Raw genomic sequence first — 20868 nt, 5'->3', positions numbered from 1 at the left:
GCTTTATAACCTGGATTAGAGGGGAAGATGCTCTATAATCTGGATGTTAGATGAGGGAAATGCTCTATAATCTGGCTGTTTGATGAGGGAGATGCTCTGTAATCTTGATTAGAGGGGTAAAATGCTTTAAAACCTGGATTAGAGGAGAAATGTGCTCTATAATTTGGATGTTAGATGAGCAAGATGCTCTATAGTGTGGCTGTTTGATGAGGAAGATGCTCTGTAATCTCGATTAGAGGGGTAAAATGCTTTATAACCTGGATTAGAGGAGAAAGATGCTCTATAATCTGGATGTTAGAGGGGGAAGATGCTCTATAATCTGGATGTTAGATGAGGGAAATGCTCTATAATCTGGCTGTTTGATGAGGAAGATGCTCTGTAATCTTGATTAGAGGGGTAAAATGCTTTAAAACCTGGATTAGAGGAGAAATGTGCTCTATAATTTGGATGTTAGATGAGCAAGATGCTCTATAGTGTGGCTGTTTGATGAGGAAGATGCTCTGTAATCTCGATTAGAGGGGTAAAATGCTTTATAACCTGGATTAGAGGAGAAAGATGCTCTATAATCTGGATGTTAGAGGAGGAAGATGCTCTATAACCTTTGCTCTATCACCCCCCCAGGTCATCCTCCTCCTGGCGTCAGGAAGGTTTTAAAGGATTCAGGCCGTAGAGGCAAGACACTAACTGGCGGCTCCAGAATCGACTAACCAGCTACTAACCAGCTACTAACCAGCAGGCCGATGACAGGAAGTTAAATCATGAGCTGCTTCCTGTTTCCTGTCAGTTACTGGCTTTATGATGAAGACTGTCATGGCCGACGTCAGCAGTTTGTGGGTTCTCTTGAGGAGAAGCTGTTCTCGTGTCACTTCGTTATACTTTCAGTTTCTTCTTCTCGTCGGGTAACTTGAGTTTTTCTACAAACCTTTGACTTGTTTCAGCCGCATGCGCTCGTCTTCGTCAGAAACGTCGCCAGCAGGCGGCGGAGGACGAGTCTTCATCTCGTCTGGTGGCGGAGGACGAGTCTTTATCTAGTCTGGTGGCGGAGGACGAGTCTTCATCTCGTCTGGTGGCGGAGGACGAGTCTTTATCTAGTCTGGTGGCGGAGGACGAGTCTTTATCTAGTCTGGTGGCGGAGGACGAGTCTTCATCTCGTCTGGTGGCGGAGGACGAGTCTTTTTCTAGTCTGGTGGCGGAGGACGAGTCTTTATCTCGTCTGCTGGCGGAGGACGAGTCTTTATCTCATCTGCTGGCGGGGGACGAGTCTTTATCTGTCCTCTTCAGGTTGGTGACGCCTCCGTCCACCACCTGATGATATAAAGGCTCGTACTCCACCACCTGATGATGTAACTGATGATGTAAAGGCTGTTCCTCCACCACCTGATGGTGTAAAGGCTCTTCCTCCGCCAGCAGACGAGATAAAGACTCGTCCTCCACCACCTGATGATGTAACTGATGATGTAAAGGCTCGTACTCCACCACCTGATGATGTAACTGATGATGTAAAGGCTGTTCCTCCACCACCTGATGGTGTAAAGGCTCTTCCTCCACCACCTGATGATGTAAAGGCTCGTACTCCACCACCTGACCAGGTTTCTGACGAAGACGAGAGAAACTATTTGAAACAAGTCCAAGGCCTAAGAAGCTCCTGGCCTGAACAGAAGAGAAAACTTCAAAGTATTTGTTGATGCATCGTTCAGTCAGAAACAAAGAGTTTAAATATTAGAAAAGAGTTTTGGTTTGAAACGTTTGTAGAAGTTGAACTTCAGAGGAGCTCGATGTGATCGACTGCCAACATCAATTCATTTGGCTCCTTCACAATAAAACAAGGAATACTTTGATCTTTCACTGTATTTTTCTCCAGAAAGTTTCATTAAACTCGTCTTTTGTTGAGACTGGAGTCGTTTTCCTTCGAAATCGTTTTCGTTTAGTGAAATTATCAAGCAGTGTCGCCGGAGTGGGCCGGACCGCTGGAGCACGGCTATAATTAACCTTTAAACTTAAACGTTAACGTTTTTCTTGAAGCAGGTCGTGAAACTACTTGCTGCAGAAAACGACTCCAATCTCAACGTAAAGACAATTTTAATGAAACTTCTGGTGAAAAATCCACTGAGACGCTCATCGGACTGTTGCATTCTGGGTGTTTTTAAAGCTAATGCTAGTTAGCTAGCGCTCGTGCGTAATTGATTTTGTCCTGAAGACAAAGACGAACTCAAAACCTCGTCACCACCAAATGATCGGTGACTTTCGCCGGCGAGCGTTGGAGGACGTTAGTTTACTTATTGGTTTGTATTTGACCAACTTTTCACCCAAATTACATGAAATCTCCAGGGATTATTTGTCGTAATTTGACCAATCCATTAGATTTTGGGACGTTAACGGCTACCGGCGCCCTACCGATTGTAGCCCTAGTTAAAACTACGCCCTACCGAGTGTAGCTGTAGTTATAACTACGCCCTACCGAGTGTAGCTCTAGTTATAACTACGCCCTACCGATTGTAGCTCTAGTTATAACTACGCCCTACCGAGTGTAGCTCTAGTTAAAACTATGCTCTACCGATTGTAGCTCTAGTTAAAACTACGCCCTACCGAGTGTAGCTGTAGTTACAACTACGCTCTACCGAGTGTAGCTGTAGTTATAACTACGCCCTACCGAGTGTAGCTCTAGTTAAAACTACGCCCTACCGAGTGTAGTTCTAGTTAAAACTATGCTCTACCGATTGTAGCTCTAGTTAAAACTACGCCCTACCGAGTGTAGCTCTAGTTAAAACTATGCTCTACCGATTGTAGCTCTAGTTAAAACTACGCCCTACCGAGTGTAGCTCTAGTTAAAACTACGCTCTACCGAGTGTAGCTGTAGTTATAACTACGCTCTACCGATTGTAGCTCTAGTTAAAACTACGCTCTACCGAGTGTAGCTGTAGTTATAACTACGCTCTACCGATTGTAGCTCTAGTTAAAACTACGCTCTACCAATTGTAGCTCTAGTTACAACTACGCTCTACTGAGTGTAGCTCTAGTTAAAACTACGCTCTACCGAGTGCAGCTCTAGTTATAACTACGCTCTACCGAGTGCAGCTCTAGTTACAACTACGCTCTACTGAGTGTAGCTCTAGTTAAAACTACGCTCTACCGATTGTAGCTCTAGTTAATACTACGCTCTACTGAGTGTAGCTGTAGTTAAAACTACGCTCTACCGAGTGTAGCTCTAGAGCGATGACCCGAGCTCCTCTGAACCTTGAATGCAGCTCGATGCTCCGACTGTTCTGCCGCGGTGTTTCCATGGTTTCAGTGTGTTTCTCCGGTTGTATTTAGTTGCACTGGCGTGTTGAAATGGTTCTTTTCACCACTGGAAACTCCGACCCTCTGTCATCAGTGAAAATACACAAACGTTTGGAGACAATTTCCAGTTCTTTGACGCAAAAAAGGTTTTTTTTGCTGGTTAAAAAAGTAAAAGCAAGAATAAATCCTGAGGAATGAGGGTCTGAACTGAAGAGGTTAAACTGAAGAGTGGGGACGCCATGTCCTCACTGGGGACACACCGATATCAATATCAATACCGATACCGATATCAAAATCGATACCGATACCGATGTCGATATCGATACCAATGTCGATATCGATACCAATGTCGATACCGATACCAATACCAATACCAATACCGAGTACTCTTACTCATGAAAAATCCCTGATACAATCCAGCGAGTATTACGTGATGTCATCGTCACCCGAGGGTTGAGAGACGAGCGAGGTTAGCGCTTAGAGGTTCTTTAAAGTTAATGAGAACGACTAAAGTGACAAAATACGAAGAGGAGCATGCACCAGAGATGCTACATGCTACATGCTAAAGAGTTTCAGCGTCACACACCAGCGATGCTACATGCTAAAGAGTTTCAGCGTCACACACCAGCGATGCTACATGCTAAAGTCTTTCGGGGCTCACGCAATGCTCCATGCTACATGCTATGCTACATGCTATCCTACTGCAGGCTGTGAGGCTGGCGGTGGTGACGTAGCGTCGACACAGAGACCATTGGAGGAGGTTCATGGTAACATATAGCCTTTGTGTATTGTTTGTAATATGAATTAGGCCTAATGGTATTTACTTAGTATTCGTATCGGTACTTGGCGTCAGCAAGCAGCTAAGGTTAGTACTTGTACGTTAAAACAACGGTATCGGTGCGCCTCTAATCCTGAAACGACTGTTCCTGTGATGATCTCCTCCAGTCGCCCTTCTCAGTTTAACTTCTTGCTTCCGTTTCTTTTCTCGGCTGAAAACGATTTGAAACGACGTCGGAGTTTGACGACTTGTTTTTCACCGATGTTTGATTAGTTCGGTTTGTCTGAGGAAATAATCCGAGCTGTGCGTCACCAGGAGGCCTGACGAAGATCGGCTCGGACCCGCTGAAGGCGGTCAACGACGCCGTGGAGGAGTCCTCCAACGTCCTCACCACCATGCTGAAGTTTGCTGCGAGCCTGGTCGCTCCCGAGGACGACGAAGGTGGACGGAGACAGAATGTCTCTCACTCTGCTGTCGAAAACTTTCACCACTAACGTTTATCGTCTGTCTTCTCTTCCGCAGGAAATCTGTACGCAGTGAGAAAGAAAGGTCGGTGTCGTTTAATTCCTTTTCATTGATCGTGTTTCTACAATCGTCTTGCTGCATGCTAACGAGCTGCAGGGCTCACACAGTACCGAGGCTAAATGCTACATGCTAACGAACTGAAGGGCTCACACAGTACCGAGGCTAAATGCTACATGCTAACGAGCTGCAGGGCTCACACAGTACCGAGGCTAAATGCTACATGCTAACGAACTGAAGGGCTCACACAGTACCGAGGATAAATGCTACATGCTAACGAGCTGCAGGGCTCGCACAGTACCGAGGCTAAATGCTACATGCTAACGAACTGCAGGGCTCACACAGTACCGAGGCTAAATGCTGCATGCTAACGAGCTGCAGGGCTCACACAGTACCGAGGCTACATGCTACATGCTAATGAACTGCAGGGCTCACACAGTACCGAGGCTAAATGCTGCATGCTAACGAGCTGCAGGGCTCACACAGTACCGAGGCTAAATGCTACATGCTAACGAGCTGCAGGGCTCACACAGTACCGAGGATAAATGCTACATGCTAACGAGCTGCAGGGCTCACACAGTACCGAGGCTAAATGCTACATGCTAACGAGCTGCAGGGCTCACACAGTACCGAGGCTAAATGCTACATGCTAACGAGCTGCAGGGCTCACACAGTACCGAGGCTAAATGCTACATGCTACTGAGCTGCAGGGCTCACACAGTACCGAGGCTACTGAGTGTAGCTCTAGTTGTGAATTGCTCTATAAAAAACTTTTGCCGTGCTTGTAAATGAATCTGTATCTTCTGTGTAAATAAATCTATATCCAGTACACACACACACACACACACACACACACACACACACACACACACACACACACACACACACACACACACACACACACACACACACACACACACACACACACACACACACACACACACACACACACACACACACACACACACACACAGTTTTTCTTCCTCTATGGGAGCAATAATCTTTTTTTCTGTCGTTTCCAGGAGAGTTTCTTCCGTCTCGGAGTAAAGGTGCGTTTCTCTCCTTACAAACCTCTCGGGCGAGCGTGTGACTAACGCTGGAAACAAGTCACCTTCGTTACGTTAACCACACTTACCCATGACAGGCTGCAGCTCTGATGCTAACGTGTTGAAACCAGTTGGTAACGTGTTGAAACCAGTTTCTAACGTGTTGAAACCTGTTGGTAACATGTTGAAACCAATTGGTAACATGTTGAAACCAGTTGGTAACGTGTTGAAACCTGTTGGTAACGTGTTGAAACCAGTTGGTAACGTGTTGAAACCAGTTGGTAACGTGTTGAAACCAGTTGGTAACGTGTTGAAACCTGTTGGTAACGTGTTGAAACCAGTTGGTAACGTGTTGAAACCAGTTGGTAACGTGTTGAAACCCGTTTCTAATGTGTTGAAACCCATTGGTAACGTGTTGAAACCAGTTGGTAACGTGTTGAAACCCGTTTCTAACGTGTTGAAACCTGTTTGTAACGTGTTGAAACCAGTTTGTAACGTGTTGAAACCAGTTGGTAACGTGTTGAAACCAGTTGGTAACGTGTTGAAACCAGTTGGTAACATGTTGAAACCAGTTGGTAACGTGTTGAAACCCGTTTCTAACGTGTTGAAACCAGTTGGTAACGTGTTGAAACCAGTTTCTAATGTGTTGAAACCAGTTGGTAACATGTTGAAACCAGTTGGTAACGTGTTGAAACCAGTTGGTAACGTGTTGAAACCCGTTTCTAATGTGTTGAAACCAGTTGGTAACGTGTTGAAACCAGTTGGTAACGTGTTGAAACCAGTTGGTAACGTGTTGAAACCAGTTGGTAACTTGTTGAAACCCGTTTCTAATGTGTTGAAACCCATTGGTAACGTGTTGAAACCAGTTGGTAACGTGTTGAAACCTGTTTGTAACGTGTTGAAACCAGTTGGTAACGTGTTGAAACCAGTTGGTAACGTGTTGAAACCAGTTGGTAACATGTTGAAACCAGTTGGTAACGTGTTGAAACCAGTTGGTAATGTGTTGAAACCAGTTGGTAACGTGTTGAAACCAGTTGGTAAGGTGTTGAAACCCGTTTCTAATGTGTTGAAACCAGTTGGTAACGTGTTGAAACCAGTTGGTAACATGTTGAAACCAGTTGGTAACGTGTTGAAACCAGTTGGTAACGTGTTGAAACCCGTTTCTAATGTGTTGAAACCAGTTGGTAACGTGTTGAAACCAGTTGGTAACGTGTTGAAACCAGTTGGTAACGCGTTGAAACCCGTTTCTAATGTGTTGAAACCAGTTGGTAACGTGTTGAAACCTGTTGGTAACGTGTTGAAACCAGTTGGTAACGTGTTGAAACCTGTTGGTAACATGTTGAAACCAGTTGGTAACGTGTTGAAACCAGTTGGTAACGTGTTGAAACCTGTTGGTAACATGTTGAAACCAGTTTGTAACATGTTGAAACCAGTTGGTAACGTGTTGAAACCAGTTGGTAACGTGTTGAAACCCGTTTCTAATGTGTTGAAACCAGTTGGTAACATGTTGAAACCTGTTGGTAACGTGTTGAAACCAGTTGGTAACATGTTGAAACCTGTTGGTAACGTGTTGAAACCAGTTGGTAACATGTTGAAACCAGTTGGTAACGTGTTGAAACCAGTTGGTAACGTGTTGAAACCAGTTGGTAACGTGTTGAAACCTGTTGGTAACGTGTTGAAACCTGTTGGTAACTTAATGAAACCAGTTGGTAATGTGTTGAAACCTGTTGGTAACGTGTTGAAACCTGTTGGTAACTTGTTGAAACCAGTTGGTAACGTGTTGAAACCAGTTGGTAACGTGTTGAAACCAGTTGGTAATGTGTTGAAACCAGTTGATAACGTGTTGAAACCCGTTTCTAATGTGTTGAAACCTGTTGGTAACATGTTGAAACCAGTTGGTAACGTGTTGAAACCTGTTGGTAACGTGTTGAAACCTGTTGGTAACGTGTTGAAACCTGTTGGTAATGTGTTGAAACCAGTTGGTAACGTTTTGAAACCAGTTGGTAACGTGTTGAAACCCGTTTCTAATGTGTTGAAGGGTGAGCTACGTCAGCTGCCAGGATTCTAACGTGTTTTCATGGTTTGTTTTATTCTGTTTGCTGCAGTCATCGGGATGCACGCTAAGACCCAACCACCTGCCATTGAGGTGGTGGAGGAGGAGGAGGAGGAGGAGGAGGAGGAGGAGGAGGAGGAGGAGGAGGAGGAGGGGGAGGAAGAGGAGGAGGTGGAGGAAGAGGAAGAGGAAGAAGAGTATGATGAAGAGGAGTATGAAGATGAATACGAGTATGAAGATGAGGAGGACGGAGAAGTAGAGGAGGAGACAGATGAGGAAGTGGGGGAGGCAGGAGGAGCTGAGGTGGAAGAGGAGGAGGAGGAAGAGGAGGATGAAGCAGCTGTTGTTGATGATGAGGATGAGAAAGAAGAGGAGGAGGAGGAGGAGGAAAAGGAGGAAGCTGGAGGAGTAGAGGACGAAGAGGCAGGAGAAGTTGAGGCGGAAGAGGATGAGGAGGAAGAAGGGAAGGAAGAACTGGAGGAGGAGGAGGAGGAGGAGGGTGCAGCAACTGTTGTCGAAGATGAAGAAGAGGAGGTGGAAGAGGATGACGAGTTGGAAAAAGAGGAAGCAGCAGGAGTTGATGAGGAGGAAGAGGAGGAAGCTGGAGGAGTTGAGGAAGAGGAGGGGGAGGAGGAGGAGGAGGAGCCAACAGCTGTTGTCGATGAAGAAGAAAAGGAGGAAGAGGAGGAGGAGGAAGCTGGCAGAGTTAAGGAAGAGGAGGAGGAAGAGGGCGAGGAAGGAGCTGAAGCAGTTACTGATGAAGAGGAGGCCGTTGAAGAAGATGAAACTGTTGATGAAGACGAGGATGAGAAGGAACCTGAACCAGCATCAGCAGAGGTTGATTATGATGATGATGAAGATGATGATGAACTGAAAGAAAAGATAGTAGAGGAAGAGAAGGAGGAGGACGAGGAGGAGGAGTCTCCTGAAAAAGGAGCGGTCGCTGACGCTGAAGAGGATGAAGATGAGGAAGAGGTTTCTCCTGAACCCTTCTCCGATTCCGCCTCTGACATCACGACTAGCGATGAAGACGAGCTTGACGAAGACTCGTCTGACCTCGGCGACGTGGCGCTGACATCCAGCGAGGAAGACGAGGATGATGATGATGATGATGATGATGATGATGAAGATGTGGTGACGTCTGACACTGAAGATCTTCCTCTTGTGGCCGCCGTCAGTGAGGAAGAGGAGGAGGAAAAGCTGAAACAGGAGGAAGAGCTCCCTCCTCTGGCTGCGGTGGATGATGACGATGAAGATGAAGAAGAAGAGGAGGAGGAAGAGCTCCTTCCTTTAGCTGCAGTGGATGATGAAGATGATGAGGAAGAGGAGAAGGCTGCTCTGGACACCGACGAAGATGATGATGAAGATCTGGACCAATCAGACGAGGACGTCTCGGTGGCGTCCTCTGAACACTTTGCAGACGACGAAGACGAGGATGACGACTTCAGCAGCGACTTCGACGAAGACGAACACAAACCGGATGATGTCATCGAGGAGGACATCCATGACTATGATGAAGATGAAGATGATGAAGAGGAGGAAGAGGAAGTTGAGCTTCCTCGCATTGAGAGCACAGACAGTGGAGTCCTGGCCGACGAAGATGACGATCTGATATCTGACGAAGAGTCCCTCGATGAGACGTTCTTCAGTGACGACAGGACCGATGAAGATGATGATGATGATAATGATGACGATGATGATGATGATGAAGACTTCCTCGACACGAGCTCGCTGGAGTTCACCTTCGACGAAGACGAACTGGACAGAATAGAACTCGCCGGCGAGGAAGATGAACTGACATCGGAACTGCTCGGTGTCGAGGAAGAGGAGGGTGAGGAGGAAGATGAGGAAGAGGATGGTGTTGATGACATCATCCTGGCAGGTAAAGTTAAAAGCCTTTTCCTTTCATTCATCCGTCCGTCCGTCTGTCCACTGGTATGTCCCTGTGCTCCCATTGTTTCTGCCGTTTCCGTGGAAACGGGCGTCGTTTTCCGAGCGTTGTTTTGTAAACGTGAATCTTTTGTGAACCGAAAACTCAAAAGTGATGTTTTGAACCGTTGTCGTAGAAACGGGGCTTCAGTCGGTTCAGACTGTTGTGGTAATCTTTCACAGCCGCAACGGCCGGAGCGATCCAGCAGGAGGCAGCAAAGCCTGAGGAGGAGGAAGAGCAGGAGGAAGAGGAGGGAGAGGAGGAAGGTGAGGAAGGTCAGTAGCACTCCTAAAACACAAAGTGTGAAGCGACGTCTGGAGGTGAAGCTGGTTTTACACACAGACACTCCTGCTGCTGCTGAGGAAGAGGAGGAGGAGGAGGAAGAGGAGCTCAGGCTGTCCATAGATGAAGCTGAAGACCAGGTAGAGGAAGACGAGGATGAAGAGGAGGAAGAGGAGCCTGAAGCCGAGCTCAGGCTGACTGTCGACGAAGCTGAAGACAAGAAAGAAGACTATGATGAAGATGAGGATGAGGAGGAGAAGGCCACGGTGGACGTGATCAGACCAGTGTCTGAGGAAGAGGAGGAGGAGGAGGTGATGAAGAGTGAACCTGCCGGTAAGAACCAATAAAGTTTTTTTGTTTTTTCACGTTAAACTTTGAGTGAAACTTCAGGTTCTACTTGTGTTTCAGGTTGTCCTTGTGTGAGCTCCAGCAGAACCAGAACCAGAACCAGAACCACACACACTGCAGGTGACACACACACACACACACACACACACACACACACACACACACACACACACACACACACACACACACACACACACACACACACACACACACACACACAGTGCTGAGTACACAGTTTGTATCATGTGTTGTGTATTGTTGTGTAGTATTGTGTACTGTTGTGGATTGTTGTGTAGTATTGTGTACTGTTGTGTAGTATTGTGTTGTGTTATGTAGTATTGTGTTTCGTACTGTTGTGTAGTATTGTGTACTGTTGTGTAGTATTGTGTTGTGTTATGTAGTGTTGTGTACTGTTGTGTATTGTTGTGTAGTATTGTGTACTGTTGTGGATTGTTGTGTAGTATTGTGTACTGTTGTGTAGTATTGTGTTGTGTTATGTAGTATTGTGTTTTGTACTGTTGTGTAGTATTGTGTACTGTTGTGTAGTATTGTGTTGTGTTATGTAGTATTGTGTTTCATACTGTTGTGTAGTATTGTGTACTGTTGTGTAGTATTGTGTTGTGTTATGTAGTGTTGTGTACTGTTGTGTAGTGTTGTGTAGTATTGTGTAGTGTGTAGTATTGTGTACTGTTGTGTAGTATTGTGTACTGTTGTGGATTGTTGTGTAGTATTGTGTACTGTTGTGTAGTATTGTGTTGTGTTATGTAGTGTTGTGTACTGTCTTGTAGTGTTGTGTAGTATTGTGTACTGTTGTGTAGTATTGTGTACTGTTGTGGATTGTTGTGTAGTATTGTGTACTGTTGTGTAGTATTGTGTTGTGTTATGTAGTATTGTGTTTCGTACTGTTGTGTAGTATTGTGTGCTGTTGTGTAGTATTGTGTTGTGTTATGTTATGTAGTGTTGTGTACTGTCTTGTAGTGTTGTGTAGTGTTGTGTAGTATTGTGTAGTGTTGTGTAGTATTGTGTACTGTTGTGTAGTATTGTGTACTGTTGTGTATTGTCGTACCTGGATGGTTCCTGTAGTTTTCAGTCTCTGACCCGTCGGTTCTTTCAGACGTTCCGCGGAGAGTTTCAGCCGTCAGGAGGAAAAAAGGTGAGAAGAGACGAGACACTGAATTAAAGACAACCTTTACTACTCATTTAAAACTACTCATTTAAAACTACTCATTTAAAACTACTCATTTAAAACTACTCATCTAAAACTACTCATGTAAAACTACTCATTTAAAACTACTCATCTAAAACTACTCATGTAAAACTACTCATCTAAAACTACTCATCTAAAACTACTCATTTAAAACTACTCATTTAAAACTACTCATTTAAAACTACTCATTTAAAACTACTCATTTAAAACTACTCATCTAAAACTACTCATTTAAAACTACTCATTTAAAACTACAGACAGTCGGTCAAATCACCAACAATAAGTCATCGAAGTGCAGCTTTGTGACTCGTTGCAGATATAAAACTGCCAGGTTTACTTTCTTTTTCTGAGTACGAGCTCTTTGTGTAGTATTGGACACAATACCAATATCAGGTTGGATACCGATTCCCTTATCAGGTTCCATATCAATTCTAGTATATGGTCCAATACCAATACCGGTGTTGGTATCGTACCAAATGCTGGACTCGATATCGGAGCCGATATTCGAATCGGTATCAAACCTGATACAGGTAGTGGTATCGGACCTAATACTGGAATCGGTATCAGACCCATTACTGGTATCAGTATCGGACAGGATACCGGTATTGGTATCGGACCCTATATCATAATCGGTATCAGACCTGATACCAGTGTTGGTATTGAACCCGATACTAGAATCGGTATCGGTGCGTCCCTGATAAGAAGTCGTGTTTCTCTGTCTTTCTGAAGTGCGTGAAGCGGCGTCCACCGAGGACAAACCCAGAAGACAAGGTAAGCGTACCGTGAGGTCCAGTGTGGATCCAGTCCTCCTCACTGACCCCCTCCTTCCTGTGTGAACGCAGCCCTACCCAGGTTCACTGCCCTGCTGCCCAAAGCCCGGCGCGTCCGGAGGTTCCCTCCGTTCCTAAGAGGTACCACCTTTCATTCAGCAGAACACAGGAAATTCAATTCAATGACAATTCGTGAATTTTCTCGCCCATAAAGCAAAGAAGGAAAAAGAGGAGAAGACCAAGAGTTCCCGACCCGGTGAGGAAAGAACTTTTCATTCACCCTCACATCAGCGCCGAGATCAATAATACTCATTACCGTCGCGTTTCACAGAAAAAGAGACGGAGAACAGAAAACCAGAAGTGGCGACAGAATCTGAACAAGAAGGTAAAACAACTTCAGCGCTCGTGAGGCGACGGGCTAATGAAGCCGCTTTGGAAAATGCTAATGCTAACGGTAACACTGGGCTAATTCGGTAGCAACATGGATTATTGATTTTGATGATCCGAACGATTCCAGAGCGAAGAGGACGAAGAGAAAACAAGTTTCAGGGGAAAAAGAGCCACACCAGCTAATGCTAAAGCTAACAGCGGTCTCTTTTACGCTGTTTAACAATAGCGAGAAGGAGAAACCACATTTAGAAAATGCTAAAGCTAACGATAGCGAGGAGGAGAAACCACATTTAGAAAATGCTGAAGCTAACGATAGCGAGGAGGAGAAACCACATTTAGAAAATGCTAAAGCTAACGATAGCGAGAAGGAGAAACCACATTTAGAAAATGCTAAAGCTAACGATAGCGAGAAGGAGAAACCACATTTAGAAAATGCTAAAGCTAACGGCAGGCTGGAGGAGTTGGGATAAAAAGAGATTTAAATTATTAATTAAAGAATGCTAAGTACAGAGCTAACAGCTAACTTCAGCAGCTCTGAGTAGCGTTATTAATACTCTAATTACTGTACCTCCTCCGCCGCTTGTGTTGCAGTGGGTCCCTGCAGACCGGCGCCGGTTTACTGCCCGTCGCCGCCGGGATGGTACGGTGAGTAGCTGACGGACCAACATGGCGTCTCGCTGTCGGAACGGGAAGCTGACTTTTGTGTGGCCGTTTCCTCCCCGCAGTTCATCACGTCGTCACGGACAACCCGTACCCTCCCCCGACCCTGTCAGGTACCGTCACCCGGTCCCTCCAGAGGCCCGTTTCCATGGCAACCAGTTCAAACCCACAACGCAAGACTGTCGTAGTGTTTTTAGGGGGAATGTGTTTACAGCTGAAAACAAACACTTTTAGGAAACGCTCGGTCCCGAATCAACGACGGAAACTTTGGTCCTGGTCCTGGTCCTGGTCCTGGCACTGGTCCTGGCACTGGCACTGGTCCTGGTCACTTTAGTAGTAACTAGTAATTCTGCACATGCTCATTAGAGCCAAACAGAACAAAGTTTCCTCCGTAGTGTCATGAATCCCAGTTCATCTTTGCCTGGACATGGTAGTTTTATTTTGACAGTCACTGTAATAACAATCCAACTTGATAGTTTTATTTTGACAGTCACTGTAATAACAGTGCAACTTTGTAGTTTTATTTTGACAGTCACCGTAATAACAATCCAACTTGGTAGATTTATTTTGACAGTCACCGTAATATCAATCTAACTTGGTAGATTTATTTTGACAGTCACTGTAATAACAATCTAACTTGGTGTTCTGTCCACTAGAATGTTCTCCCAGTGTTCATGTTTAGAGCTCATTGTTCTCTGCTGTGTGTGTGTGTGTGTGTGTGTGTGTGTGTGTGTGTGTGTGTGTGTGTGTGTGTGTGTGTGTGTGTGTGTGTGTGTGTGTGTGTGTGTGTGTGTGTGTGTGTGTGTGTGCTTTCAGTATGAAAACTAACAACAGCACCAACTAGTGGCCCAACATGAAAACTTCATTTTTTCTGCCGTTTCCATGGAAACAGACGTTGTTTACAGAACGCTGACGTGTAAACGCGAAACTATCCTGCAACAGGAAAAACAAAACCAAAACGTTGTGACTTGAAGCGTTGTCATGGAAACTGAGCGTTACCTGTCAGAGATCTGCTCTCTCTATAAAACCCTTTCCTTTCACCTCCAGCGCCGTCGGCTCCGGTTCTGACGGCTCACCCGGTGCAGCCCGGCGCTCCGCCCCCGCCGCCTCTTTTCCCCCAGCAGCCGCTGGCGCCCATGTACGCCCAGTATCAACCGTACATGATGCAGCCCATGATGGCGCCGCCGCCGCCGCCGCCGGAACAGGCTCCTCCTGCAGCTCCGGTCCAGCCCAATGCCCCGGAACCGGGAGCAGCTCCAGAGGAACCCGAGGCCTCGAGTCCGGATCCCGGAACCCAGGCTCCTGAAGCCCCTCCCCCTGAAGCCCCTCCCCCTGCTGCTGCTCCCCCTGCTGCTCAGGGTGAGGAGGAGGAGTTAACAGGAAGCTACCCACCACATCAAGACAAATTACTCAACTTCAACTAGGATGAAATTAATAAACATCTGTAAAGATAATCCGTTTTAGATCAAATCCTCAATCTGCTTCTCTGGAAATTTACAAAAATAAACTTTAAAAAGTTTCACTTGATGCAAATTAGATGAGAGAAGCGGTTGAAACCGGCGCTATTAAGAATGAATTCATCAATGAATGTTTTATATTATTTTTATCATTATAGTGTACTGAAAAATACATTAAAAAGTCTTAAAATTATTAAATAATTAAATTTGAATTCATTATTTAATTATTAAAAAATGTAATTAATAAAAAAAAAGGAAGGCATGCTTAGATAGATAGATAGATAGATAGATAGATAGATAGATAGATAGATAGATAGATAGATAGATAGATAGATAGATAGATAGATAGATAGATAGATAGATAGATAGATAGATTTGTTTGTGTAAACTCATCAAACTGTTTGTGCTTTAAGAACCAGAGGCTGAGCAGGAAGACGTGACGCTAAAGAAAGGTAAGCTATGCTAATGTAGTTGTGCTAATGCTAACGTTTCCTCCTTCCATCGCGGCGGCTAACGATAGCTCGCCGTTCGCTTTCAGCTGCGAAGAAGAAACGCGGAGCTGGCGAGTCGGGGAAAGGTAAGGAACCGTCTCTGGTTGTTCTAGAAGGTGGAGGTGCTGAATGGAGGGATTCCTTCTCTTTACCTCCTGCGTTTCTCCGTCAGCGCCGGCGGCAGCGGCTAAAGACAAAGCTAAGAAAGGTCATTCATGTTCACAGGAAGTTCTGTTCTGTTTGTCGTTGCTGCTCAGACGTTAACGTGAATCTTAACGGCGCTTCTGTTTTCCAGCAGCGACGCCGCTAAAGGACAAAAAACCCAAAGCTGGAGCTGCAAAGAAAGGTAGAGGGGACTTCTCTTCTTTTCTGTGTAATAGGAGGCGGGGCTAATGGACACAATCAGGGTGGGGGCGGGGCTAATGGACAGTCAGGGTGGGGGCGGGGCTAATGGACACAGTCAGGGTGGGGGCGGGGCTAATGGACACAATCAGGGTGGGGGCGGGGCTAATGGACACAGTCAGGGTGGGGGCGGGGCTAATGGACACAGTCAGGGTGGGGGCGGGGCTAATGGACACAGTCAGGGTGGGGGCGGGGCTAATGGACACAATCAGGGTGGAGGCGGGGCTAATGGACACAATCGGGGTGGGGGCGGGGCTAATGGACACAGTCAGGGTGGGGGCGGGGCTAATGGACACAATCAGGGTGGAGGCGGGGCTAATGGACACAATCGGGGTGGGGGCGGGGCTAATGGACACAGTCAGGGTGGAGGCGGGGCTAATGGACACAATCAGGGTGGGGGCGGGGCTAATGGACACAATCAGGGTGGGGGCGGGGCTAATGGACACAGTCAGGGTGGGGGCGGGGCTAATGGACACAATCAGGGTGGAGGCGGGGCTAATGGACACAATCGGGGTGGGGGCGGGGCTAATGGACACAATCAGGGTGGAGGCGGGGATAATGGACACAATCGGGGTGGGGGCGGGGCTAATGGACACAATCGGGGTGGGGCGGGGCTAATGGACACAATCGGGGTGGGGGCGGGGCTAATGGACACAATCAGGGTGGGGGCGGGGCTAATGGACACAATCGGGGTGGAGGCGGGGATAATGGACACAATCGGGGTGGGGGCGGGGCTAATGGACACAATCAGGGTGGGGCGGGGCTAATGGACAGTCAGAGGGCGGGGCTAATTGACCCAATCCGGGTGGGGGCGGGGCTAATGGACACAGTCAGAGGGCGGGGCTAATGGACCCAATCAGGGTGGGGGTGGGGCTAATGGACCCAATCACCGGTTTGTTCTCCTGGTATAACTGCTGCAGCCACTAGAGGGCGAAATACCCCCACAAATGGAAAATGCCTGTTGATTCTCCGGGAAATTGAACTGGTGGATTATTCTGGGTCCCTGTCGTCACGGTAACGCGTCAATGTTTTTATTTCTTACAGAATCCGCTGTGAAGAAAGAGAAAGCTGCTGCAGTGACGATAAAAGGTGAAAAAAGGGTTTCTACTGCTGAACACGACGTCTTCCATGTTGTTTACATCCTTTATCTCATGTAGAGAAACCTGTGAAGGCCGGGAGCAAGGCGGCGCCGAGGAAAGGTAAAACTACCGTCTGATAGCAGTCAAAGTTCTGTTGATTGGTCTGACATGGGCGCTTGTCCACGCCTCAGACGCAGCAGCCGAGCGACTGAAGAGGACACCTGAGAGGACACCTGAGAGGACAGGTGAGAGGACAGGTGAGAGGACAGGTGAGAGGACAGGTGAGAGGACAGGTGAGAGGACAGGTGAGAGGACAGGTGACGTTCCGACATCCCAGAACTAAAGTTCCCCAAACGACGGACCTGAACCACAATAATCCAACTGATTCTGTTTTCAGAGGCGACGGCGGCGAAAAGTAAAGTGAAAGATAAAGAAGGTGAGGTTTACTTTGTTTACTTTGTTTACTTGTAGGAACGGTTTCCGAAAACAGGAAGTCGATTTTATGATCAATCTCAAAAAAATGTTAAACGGTTTGTGAGAAAAAGTCGATTCAGCAGATATGAGGTCATCTTATCACCACGTATCGGTACTCGGTATCAAGTAACTAAAGGTTAGTACTTGTATCAGTTCTCGGTGTCAGCAAGTAGCTACAGGTTAGTACTGGTATCGGTACTCTGTAAGAAGTAGCTACAGGTTAGTACTGGTATTGGTGCTCGGTATGAAGTAGCTACTTGTTAGTACTGGTATTGGTACTCTGTAAGAAGTAGCTACAGGTTAGTACTGGTATTGGTACTCGGAATGAACTAGTTACAGGTTAGTACTGGCATCGGTACTCAGTATGAAGTAGCTACAGGTTAGTACTGGTATCAGTACTCAGTATGAAGTAGCTACAGGTTAGTACTGGTATCGGTACTCGGTATGAAGTAGCTACTGGTTAGTACTGGTATCAGTACTTGGTAAGAAGTAGCTACAGGTTTGTACTGGCATTGGTACTCGGTATGAAGTAGCTACTGGTTAGTACTGGTATCGGTACTCGGTAAGAAGTAGCTACAGGTTAGTACTGGTATCGGTACTCAGTATGAAGTAGCTACAGGTTAGTACTGGTATCGGTACTCGGAATGAACTAGTTACAGGTTAGTACTGGTATCAGTACTCAGTATGAAGTAGCTACAGGTTAGTACTGGTATCAGTACTCAGTATGAAGTAGCTACAGGTTAGTACTGGTATCGGTACTCGGAATGAACTAGTTACAGGTTAGTACTGGTATCAGTACTCAGTATGAAGTAGCTACAGGTTAGTACTGGTATCGGTACTCGGAATGAACTAGTTACAGGTTAGTACTGGTATCGGTACTCAGTATGAAGTAGCTACAGGTTAGTACTGGTATCAGTACTCAGTATGAAGTAGCTACAGGTTAGTACTGGTATCAGTACTCAGTATGAAGTAGCTACAGGTTAGTACTGGTATCAGTACTCAGTATGAAGTAGCTACAGGTTAGTACTGGTATCAGTACTCAGTATGAAGTAGCTACAGGTTAGTACTGGTATCGGTACTCAGTATGAAGTAGCTACAGGTTAGTACTGGTATCAGTACTCAGTATGAAGTAGCTACAGGTTAGTACTGGTATCAGTACTCAGTATGAAGTAGCTACAGGTTAGTACTGGTATCAGTACTCAGTATGAAGTAGCTACAGGTTAGTACTGGTATCAGTACTCAGTATGAAGTAGCTACAGGTTAGTACTGGTATCAGTATGAAGTATGAAGTAGCTACAGGTTAGTACTGGTATCAGTACTCAGTATGAAGTAGCTACAGGTTAGTACTGGTACTTGTTGTGTTGCAGAAGCAGACAGTCGTCCGCCGCTGCTCAGACTCAGAAGTCGTCTGGAAGCTTCCAGAACATCAAACGTCACGTCGAAGGAGGAGAAACGTTCCAGATCGTCTGAACAAAGTAACTCGACTCTCGACTCTCAAACGTTCCGATCAGGAACCTGCAGGTTCTCATGTTTCTCTCTCACTTCCAGCCAGGAGCCGGTCAGGAGCTCCGGCAGAGAAGAAGAGTACGTCCTCGTGTTCGCTTCATTCAGAACCCAGAAACACCAACCACCACCTTTCACAATTAAATCCACAAACTAAAAACTTTGGAAAACCTCAGAAACTTAGAACAGAACAGAAATACTTCATTAATCTCCGTTAGAATCCTTTAACCACGAGGCCGTCCGGTTCTCAACTTCTGGAAAATACCAGGAGGTTTTTTTTCCCTCGTGGGAATAATAAAGTCTGATCTTCAAAACTAAACATGAAAGAACCTCAAAGAACCGACCGACCATGAAAACTACAGAGAACCTCCTCCTCCTCTCCCTCCTCCTCTTCCTCCTCTCCCTCCTCCTCCTCTCCCTCCTCCTCCTCCTCCTCTCCCTCCTCCTCCTCCTCCTCCTCCTCCTCCTCTCCCTCCTCCTCCTCCTCCTCTCCCTCCTCCTCCTCCTCCTCCTCTCCCTCCTCCTCCTCTCCCTCTCCCTCCTCCTCCTCTCCCTCTCCCTCCTCCTCTCCCTCCTCCTCCTCTCCCTCTTCCTCCTCCTCCTCCTCCCCCTCTTCCTCCTCCTCCTCTCCCTCCTCCTCCTCCTCTCCCTCTCCCTCCTCCTCTCCCTCCTCCTCCTCCTCTCCCTCCTCCTCCTCTCCCTCTTCCTCTCCCTCCCTCCTCCTCCTCTCCCTCTCCCTCTCCCTCTCCCTCCTCCTCTCCCTCCTCCTCCTCCTCTCCCTCCTCCTCCTCTCCCTCTTCCTCTCCCTCCCTCCTCCTCTCCCTCCTCCTCCTCTCCCTCTTCCTCTCCCTCTCCCTCCTCCTCCTCTCCCTCCTCCTCTCCCTCTTCCTCTCCCTCCCTCCTCCTCTCCCTCTTCCTCCTCCTCCTCTCCCTCCTCCTCCTCCTCTCCCTCCTCCTCCTCTCCCTCCTCCTCCTCCTCCTCTCTCTCCCTCCTCCTCCTCCTCCTCCTCCTCCTCTCCCTCCTCCTCCTCTCCCTCTCCCTCCTCCTCCTCCTCTCCCTCTTCCTCTTCCTCTCCCTCTCCCTCCTCCTCCTCTCCCTCTCCCTCTTCCTCTCCCTCCCTCCTCCTCTCCCTCTCCCTCTCCCTCCCTCTCCCTCTCCCTCCTCCTCTTCCTCTCCCTCCTCCTCTCCCTCTTCCTCTCCCTCTCCCTCTTCCTCTCCCTCCCTCCTCCTCTCCCTCCTCCTCCTCTCCCTCCTCCTCCTCTTCCTCTCCCTCTCCCTCCTCCTCCTCTTCCTCCTCTTCCTCCTCTTCTTGGTGTCTCAGGTGTTTTTTCTCTTGCAGAACCTCAGACTGACGACAAAACGACAGAAAAGAAGAAAACAGGTAAAAATCTAAGTAATCTAATTACTGTTGAAAGAATTTGTAATTAATGAGTAACATTTCAAATAAGTAACTTTTTAGATTAGTAACTAGTAACTAGTAACTAGTAACTAGCCCTAACCGTCCTATCCCCCCCCCCCCCCCCCCCCCCCCCCCCGCAGCTCAGAGGTTCTTCCAGTGCGTCTACTTCCCGGGTAAAGGTTCTCCGTACCCTCTCCGCCCTGCCGCCCCCCCCATGTCACCCGCCATGTTGCCCCCGGCCATCCGGTCCATGTTGGAGCAGCAGCAGAGGGCGGCCCGGGCCCCGGGGCAATAGCTTGCCCCCCTCCAGGGCCCTGGGGCAATAACTTGCCCCCTCTCAAGGCCCCTGGGCAATAACCTTCCCCCCTCCATGGCCCCGGAGCAATAACCTGCCCCCCCCCCCAGGGCCTCGGGACAATAACTTTCCCTCTTCAAAGGCCCCGGGGCAATACCCTGCCCCCTCCAGGGCTCTGGGGCAACAACCTTCCCCCTCCCAGGGCCTCGGGGTAACAACCTTACCCCACCCAGGGTAATAACTTGCCCCCTTCCAGGGTCCCATGGCAACAATCTGCCCCCTCCTTGGGCCCCAGGGCAATAAATTTCCCCCCTCCAGAGCCCCCGGGGCAATAACCTGCCTCCGTGCCATGCCAGCGGGGGCAATAACCTGCCCCCTTCCAGGGCCCTGGGGCAGAAACCTGCTGCATCATCTGCCTCTGCAGGAAGAACTTCCAAGGTTTTCCTTGTTTGAGCTTCAAACTCTCCGTTCATCACATTTTATAACTTCGATCGTCTGAATA

The 20868-nt window shown here is 47.4% G+C and overlaps 1 protein-coding gene across 1 annotated transcript; it reads left to right on the top strand.

The window, feature by feature from the left end:
• Positions 1 to 3712: 3712 nt before the first annotated feature.
• On the top strand, positions 3713 to 20504 carry LOC308126069 (uncharacterized protein; the record flags this gene model as incomplete). The annotated part of the gene is made up of 29 exons (XM_080490170.1): positions 3713 to 3731; positions 4373 to 4498; positions 4580 to 4606; positions 5602 to 5628; positions 7731 to 8101; positions 8354 to 9560; positions 9791 to 9883; positions 9951 to 10223; positions 10299 to 10358; positions 11353 to 11391; positions 12175 to 12216; positions 12288 to 12356; positions 12430 to 12471; positions 12547 to 12600; positions 13197 to 13250; positions 13331 to 13378; positions 14313 to 14624; positions 15136 to 15174; positions 15261 to 15299; positions 15386 to 15421; positions 15509 to 15559; positions 16660 to 16704; positions 16773 to 16814; positions 16886 to 16939; positions 17092 to 17130; positions 18536 to 18643; positions 18717 to 18752; positions 20012 to 20053; positions 20212 to 20504. 29 exons carry the CDS (start codon positions 3713 to 3715, stop codon positions 20364 to 20366), a joined length of 3549 nt encoding a protein of 1182 aa, XP_080346296.1. The 3' UTR covers positions 20367 to 20504.
• Between the last annotated feature and the right edge of the window lie 364 nt (positions 20505 to 20868).

Source organism: Lipophrys pholis (assembly GCF_963383615.2).
Source record: "Lipophrys pholis genome assembly, chromosome: 21".
NCBI lineage: Eukaryota > Metazoa > Chordata > Actinopteri > Blenniiformes > Blenniidae > Lipophrys > Lipophrys pholis.
This window is presented reverse-complemented; position numbering and strand designations above follow the sequence as displayed.